This window comes from Agelaius phoeniceus, chromosome W (assembly GCF_051311805.1).
Source record: "Agelaius phoeniceus isolate bAgePho1 chromosome W, bAgePho1.hap1, whole genome shotgun sequence".
NCBI lineage: Eukaryota > Metazoa > Chordata > Aves > Passeriformes > Icteridae > Agelaius > Agelaius phoeniceus.
Genome location: NC_135301.1, coordinates 13,890,274 through 13,897,883, shown reverse-complemented (window position 1 = coordinate 13,897,883; position 7,610 = coordinate 13,890,274). Strand labels below are relative to the sequence as shown.

General features: G+C 40.6%; 1 protein-coding gene and 1 non-coding gene across 2 annotated transcripts; both read right to left on the bottom strand.

The window, feature by feature from the left end:
• Positions 1 to 3,855: 3,855 nt before the first annotated feature.
• LOC129132413 (large ribosomal subunit protein uL22-like) lies at positions 3,856 to 7,382 on the bottom strand. Its single transcript, XM_054651477.2, has 6 exons — positions 7,176 to 7,382; positions 7,046 to 7,086; positions 5,778 to 5,912; positions 5,269 to 5,367; positions 4,444 to 4,635; positions 3,856 to 3,951 (listed from the first exon to the last, which is right to left on the bottom strand). The coding sequence occupies exons 1-6, from the start codon at positions 7,213 to 7,215 to the stop codon at positions 3,904 to 3,906; spliced, it is 555 nt and encodes a 184-aa protein (XP_054507452.1). The 5' UTR covers positions 7,216 to 7,382; the 3' UTR covers positions 3,856 to 3,903.
• On the bottom strand, positions 4,287 to 4,358 carry LOC129132440 (small nucleolar RNA SNORD58). The gene has a single exon (XR_008535804.1). It is a non-coding gene; the product is annotated as a small nucleolar RNA SNORD58 (small nucleolar RNA).
• Positions 7,383 to 7,610: the final 228 nt, after the last annotated feature.

Genomic DNA, 7,610 nt, shown 5'->3' with positions numbered 1-7,610 from the left:
AATTCAAATTCCTCAAGCATGTTTAAGAGATTTTAGTTGGAGGGTGGGGTTTTTATGAAAGACAGGTCTGCAACATTCTAAACCACTGCAACACAATATAAAGCAACAATTCTCTTCCATCATGCCTCTGCTGCTTTGCTTCAGGAAAGAAAGGCACAATATTTCCAGGAAAATTATTAATGGAAGTATGATATCAAGACTTTCTGCTTTTAGTAAGTTAATTTTACATATAGCGTAACTCCTTTAGCTCATCTCCAGATTTGACATGAAAAATCTAAACTCTTCATAATTTAAATGTGACACTTCTGTCACCACAATGCAATCCATAATTCTTAAGCAAGGTCAAGAACTGCCATAGCTTTTAAGGTGAAAGCCTGAAAGATTACACTAGCAGTTAATTAAATTAAGATGCTAAGATACATTTACCTTTTCAAAGCTAGATTTATTCATAAGTTATTAAACATAAACTCCAATCACGCCAAATAGATCATAGATGAAAAGCAGTTCCAGTGAGGAAAATAGAAGAACTTGATTTTTCAAACATTTTAAATTAATGTGCTAGCCGCCGTTTTTGTGGCAAAAGAAACTCTCTCCTGTAAGTGATAAGGGGTTTTATTCAGCTAAAACACACAAAGAAGAAAAGTCTCAGCATGAGAGGAGAAATACCACCAGTTCATATTGGACACAAGGGAATAAAATCCTTCGGACTGAATTCCTTTAATCCATTTTCTTGTCACAAACTTTTGTGTACCTCTTTGTGGCAATTCCAATTGCAACACCATTGCTTTCAAACTGCAAATAAAAGACAGCATGATAAATGGGATGTTAAAAAAGGACTTCACACCCAGAACAGTAACAGCTGGTGATGAAAATGACTTTTAGAAGCAGGGCCAGTGATCTATGAAATCTGCAGCAAAAACCAAAGTGTTGGTGTCCCTTTAGCTTTACAAATAGTTATTACTTCAGGAGGGGAACAAGGGCAGAGTCAAGATATATAAATCTCTGCATTTTGATAGAAGAGATAAATAATAAATGCACGATTTAGATGCACTAAACATTTTCCTCCATTACAAGAGGCAGAAGTGGCTAAAGAGTGTATTTTGGGTTTTTTTTAATTCTGCTTTATGTATCTGGTGTAATGTACCAATTATTAAACTTTTTTCTTCTCTTTTTTATTCTCTGAAAGAATGGCCAGTCATTAAAAAAAATTAACTAAGCTGTTTCAGAAAACAGGTGCAATTCCTATCTTTCCAAGACCTACCAGAAGCAGTCTTGAAGTAAATATTTCTAGTTGGCTCAGTACCAGCAATTCCCTTTCATAATAGCCACAAAAATGTCTAAAAACATGCAATGATTTACTCTTTTGCTGTGCTCCCACTTAACTATGGCTGGGTACTTTATCTGTAGTTTCCCTGGTTAGCTAAATGCATTAATCTTACTTTATAAATTCCAGATTCATCTTCCTGATCTCTTTTCATGGCTGAAGGTGCCTGTGGATTTCCATTGCTGCCTCCTTGACCTTGTTTTGTGGCTATTGTTTCTTGCACAGCTTTCTTGGGCCACACATGCTTAATTAAAGGTGCGATAATGGGATAGATATAGGGTTCCAGGAATTTCTTGTAGAGCCAGAGGAGGACCGGAATGACAATGCAAGGAATGCACACCATAGCTTCCTCTTGTTCTGTGACAAAGCTGGTGAGGAAAAAAACCAAAATAACTTAGGATGACTGTTTGTATGCCATGAGCTAAAAAAAGTGTCTTTAAATAATGAAGAAAGATTTTAGTTGATATTCAAACATAAAAGATTCTTAAATTATAGACTAGCTGTTAATGTTTCAAAAATGCTGTGTGTTTCAATTTTATAAAGTTCTCAACAAGGAAAACATTCTTGATATTTTAACAAAAAAAGCTTGCTATTAATTCATCAGTTCTACAGCTGCAACTCTGAAAAACAAATTCAGAAAATAAAGGTTTTTGCTTAAACCACACAAAAACAGTTTAAGCAGCAAGCTGCAGATATTAGCCCAGTTCTTACTATATTATAACAGTGGGTCCAAAAGGTTTGCTTTTCATATTCCCTTTTTATTTAAGGTGAAATTAGACAGCAGGACTCCAATCTACCCAATGGCTGGCTATCACTGAAGGGCAAGTCAGTGGGAGGGGAAGAGAATCCCAGTCAAGATTTGAGAGAAGCAAAATATGGGTTACTTCCTCCTGTGCAAGAGGAATCACTTGATCCCACACCAATCCCATACAACTGGCCAAACGATTAGAAAATTAATCCTTCCCTCTCTCCCCAAACCAGGAGGAACTCTTCAAAAACAGGAGCCTGAAGTCTGTGATGAAAAAAAGGGGAAAACCAAAGCACAGGAGCAGAAAAGTTCAACTGGGAGAGAAAGCAGTTAAGTAGGATTAGAGCTGTCCCTCTCAGTGCTGATGAGCAATATATATTGTATTATATTATATATATCACTGCTGAGCAATATATACACTCTGCTGCACAGCAGCAACTTGGCCCTTTACATTCCACCTTTCTAGGCTGCTATCTGAATTCTTACATTAAGAAGCAAAACAAAAGCTTTCCAAGATGGAGAATGAAGACAGATGTGCACACTTCATCTGGGATCAGTTTAACTTTTTTTGAGCTTTCCTAAAGATTTTTAGCCCTGTAGAAGAACAAAATATCAATTTTCAGATGATTACTTCAGAGCGTAGCTTTGGCTGCTTCAAATATAGTTTTACAGGATCTACTTTATGAAGTCAGAGAGAAATCTTCAGTCAAAAGAACACAAATGAGTTAATCCTTTAAAACCATTCAAAAAGATAATTCAGATACTTTCTCTGCCAGAACTTCCTACATACAAAATTTACAGCAATATCTTGTGAATTCATCCACCAGCTAAAGAACGTGGCTGGAGGGAACACCCCAGGCTGGCCTTCTGAGCCAACTGTACGTGTCTCTGCAGCCAGTTTCTGTGAAGATTTCAGACCAAAAAATAAGTCGTACCTCTGCCAGATGTAAAAGCAAGCCATTGGAAGTATAACACCTGTCCTATTGGAGTGAAATACCGTTTACAAGTTTCTTCTGTGATTCGGTGATGCTCTGTTCCTTGGTCAGCAAGGAAAAAAAACAAAAACGCACCAACAAAAAAACCCCAAAAAACCAAACAAACAAAACAAACAAACAAACAAACCCCCTGCGGTGGCGTTTCCCTCTCCCGCTGAATTAAAGCCGGGAGCACAAATATTTTTCCGAATCGGTGAAGTTCCAGTCAAACACGAGTTGAAACCTAAGGGCTCCACACCTTAACATAGGCTGACACATTTCGGGGTTCGTCAGCTCCCGGTTAACGGAGCCGCTCTGGGCCCATAGAAGGGCAGCCCCCAGCCGAGATAGAGAAGCGGCAGATCATGAAAGGATCCTGGGGGAGGTCGCCCCACACTCACCTCCGTCGGCACCTATCCAGCGCTTCTACCAACAGTCGCAGCTTCCTCTACCACACCGGAAGTAATCCCACGCTTCCGACTCGCTCGCGGCCAATAGGAGAAGGCGACGTCGCGTCATGTGGCCGACGCCCCGCCCCCAGGAGCCGCATTAGCGCCCGGCGGTGGCCGCCAGCCACCGCGTTCCGGCCGCAGCCACCATCAGGCGCCCCGAACGGGCCAGGACAGTGGGGCAAGGAAAGTGAATGCCTGCGTGTGTTCCAAATTATCTCGCTTTATATATGAATAATAGTGGTAAGTCAACAACATCCCCAGCGTTGCAACAACAAGCATCCCGGCTACTGTGCTCACTTGCCTGTGGCTGTCCCACAGCAGCACCCTGCTGAAGCCAAAGCAGAGAAACACACAGGATAAATCTCAACTTTCTCATTTTATTTATGTACATCTGGCAGAGCAGATTTAATCCCGGGCCATTAGCTTTTGCTTCTTCAGCTTCTTCTGGGATATCTGAAAAACAAACACAGAAATGAGAAAATGGCAAAATGAGAAAACACTTTCTCAAAACATGTTACAAATAAATTTAGTTATCTTTTGAAGGTACTGAGAACTGTTAGAAATTTGTTTACATGTTTACAAAATTATTCACTGATCATATTTGTATGCACATAAGTGTCCCTACAAGTACTACATTGCTTACAGGCTTGCAATTTAAATTTTATTGCAGCACATCCCAGTTTCACACACATGGACTGAGGAAGGGAAGAACAAACTCCCTGTACTATATAAACCCCTGAAAATCATTTTCTGCAGTTATCTATGTGGTGTTCACAATAAATATTGAGGTTGCTCAGAAAGAACTTATTAGGTTTTTTCATAGGTATTCCAAAAGTGTTCTAAGATAGTCATCACAGCAACCCTTCTGCCTGAAAAATGCCAAGTATGAACACTCAGCTCTCCTGCTGCTGACATTAAAGAGGACTTAAGGGTATGATGCTCTGCCTTTTTCTTTTGAGCAACTTCCTCCTCTGGCTTGGGAACGATCTGCTCCTTCTCAGTGAGGATCATCTCGATGTGGCAGGGGGAGCTCATGTAGGGGTTGATCCTACCATGTGCTCTGTAGGTGCGTCGGCGCATTTTGGGAGCCTTGTTGACCTGGATGTGCTCAATGACCAGAGAATCCACATCAAGACCCTAGCAGGGAGAGGAATAAAACTTGTGACTTGTTTTTTGTCTTCAAATAAATAGTCTCCACAGCAAAATTCTGAATAATCACGCCCCCTCCCCAGACACATACCACTGCTGGCAAATAAAACACCTGAATTTTACAGTGTCACAGAACTGAGCAAGCTCCAAAGTCAGAAAAACAGAGACCTCCCATCACAATTTATTTAAAATTATGCCAATGGCTCAGAAAGAGACAATTATTTCACAGTTACTCCAAAGGACACCTTTGGAGTAACTGTGAACAGTCACCACTGCCATCAAAATTACTAAATTAAGCACTAAGTATATTACAAAGATACAAACTGACCAAGAATTCACGTTTTGCTTTGTTTTGTAGTTTTTAGGAGACCTAAACACCACTTAAACAGTTGATAACCACATGCAAACTATCTCCCAGTGAAAAATTATTACTCCCATTTTAACTTGAAAAACACACACAGCCTAATTCAAACAAAGAGTATATCAACACCTTGATACAATTCAGTTTCATTGACAAAGCAGGCATTACCTGGCTTTCCATGTCAGAGACACCCAGTTCAGGAGTGCTGACACACAGCACAACATGAACACTTTGCATTCACTAATACTGACACAGCCTACCTTGAGCTCAGCATTGCTCTCTGCATTTTTGAGCATGTGCAGCAAGAACTCTGCACTCTTCTTGGGCCAGCGTCCCTGCGTCCAGCCCCACTGCTTGGCCTGGAAGAAGACAACAATTAATCCATTTTTGTCCCAGTACAATACAATTTACCCTTCAGGCACCATTAACTTGCCATTACATCCCCTTCTATAAAGATTGCATACCAAAACAATTAAATTTGATCAATTACTTGACACTGCAAGTAGATGCAATGCTGTACTGGAATTAAAAGCAACTCTTTTCTCCCTCTTGAGCAACCTGGTCTAGTGGAAGGTGCTCCTGCCCATGGCAGGGGGGCTGGAATTAGATGATCTTTAAGGTCCCTTCCAACCCAAAACATCCTATGATTCTATATTTTAATACAAAGTTATAATCAACAGTGACACACTATTCTCCATACCATCTCAAATTCATCTTTTCCTCTTAACCAGACACAGCATCCTTCTCACATTTTTATCTTGAGCCTCACCTGGGCGCATCTACCGACTCCCCCGTTGTAGCGCTGGAAGGGAACACATTGCTTCTTCAATGTGATGTCCTTTAAGTACTTGGTGGCCTTGCGGATGTGCATGCCCTTGATGGCCTGGGCAGTTTCTCGAGTGTTCTAGCAATATAGAGTACAGTGAAGTTGTTAACACATCTGTACAAGTTACAATGTGAGCAAAACCACTCCTCTGTCCTGGATCCTATTATTTTTGCTACAAACTCAATTTAAAGGAAGCACTCACACATATAAAAAAGCTCCACGCCTAAATTAAGAATGAAGAATAATTAAGAACACTTTTTTTTTTTGCTACCTACTTTTCTAACCCTTGGTGTGACTGCCATTACTGAATTTGCAGCTCTAACACATCTTGATTGTTTTTTACCTAATGCCTAGATCTTTCCAACCAACAAAAAAATTTGAGTAGTTATACTTTTCATAGCTCCTCCTTGGTCACTAATCCAAAGAAGCAGGAGTCTGAAGGATAAATTCCTACTAAAATGTCAGATATGGCACCTCAGAGGAAGTGATGAGAACACAAGATAGAAACAATCTAAATATCTCTGTAAGTGAATTATAAAGGGGAGAAAAGAAAGAAAAAAATAAAGGTAAAGTATTAGTGCTTAAGACATTAAATGCAGGTCAGAGAGTAACTATAATCCTACCTGATCATAGTAAAAAAGCAAATCAAGACAACTGAAATATCTTTTCACATGAATTATGTACCACTACGGAGCAGAAAAGCATCTGCTCAGGCTTGGTTTCATGGTTAACTCAAACGTGTCCTGGATTTACTGCCACACCTAAACTTTTTCCAGAGGGACCTATGCCCTCATGCCAAACATCGCATGCCTCCCCTGCCATACTTCTTGAGCAGCAGCATAAGCAGGTGAACCCAATGTTCCTTCCAAACAACCAGAAAGGCAGAGTAAGACAAATGAAACAAATGTCACATCTCACTCTAGCCCCATTCCTCCTGGTAAATTCACTGTAACTGTTTTCCTAGTGTATTTTATTATTTGTATTGGAGGGAAAACGCTTTAGGACATGTTATCTTATTTTTGATCCTGTGGATGAAAACCATTACAAGCAGCTAAAGCAAACATAGGCCATAACCTACACTACCACCCTTAAGTAACCATGTAATGACACAGAATAAGAGACACTTCCTCCAAAAAATGCCCAACAAAATATAACAAAACCAAACCAAAACCAAATGAAATTGCATTTCTTACTATGCACACACTGCCTACCTTGAAATGCACTCGCAGGTTGGATCCCCGTGATTTGCATGCTGCAGGAGAAAAAAAAGATGAACTTCTAGATTTAAAACCTCAATTACTTTGGTCAAGTTCTACTCGAATATTCACGAAAACAACTCACATTTCGTGGGATTGTCTGGATCCAGAGAGTAGCGCACCATTTTTGGATCTCAGCTGCAAAAAAAAGCAATTAACCCCCCCCCCCCCCATAATAAAGCTTCTAACACTGATAAGCAGAACCTGGTTTGTTTACCTTACTGCCGATAACTAACTACAGGAACTGCTCAGGAATTACACTGTCGTGTCACAATTTAATCCAAAGGTGTCCTAAAAAAGTCATCACCATTGCCATAGCCTCTCCCTAGGGCCTGCTTCCACTTCACACCAGACAGCTACCCCCAAGCTCGCTATCTCCAACCCCTACCCGTCCTCCCCCGCGCCAGCCCTGCAAATAACAAGGGGCAAATATATTGAGGCAGACCGAGACTTCAAGCCCTCGCCCCCTCATCGCCTCTCCAGGGCACCCTGAGCAGGATGGAGGCGGATTGAGACGGCT

Coding starts and splice junctions, on each gene's coding strand:
- LOC129132413 (XM_054651477.2), bottom strand. CDS start 7,215: ATGGTGCGCTACTCTCTGGATCCAGACAATCCCACGAAAT. Junction 5,913..7,045: donor ACCTGCGAGTGCATTTCAAG/GTAGGCAGTGTG, acceptor CTATATTGCTAG/AACACTCGAGAAACTGCCCA. Junction 5,368..5,777: donor GAGTCGGTAGATGCGCCCAG/GTGAGGCTCAAG, acceptor GTCTTCTTCCAG/GCCAAGCAGTGGGGCTGGAC.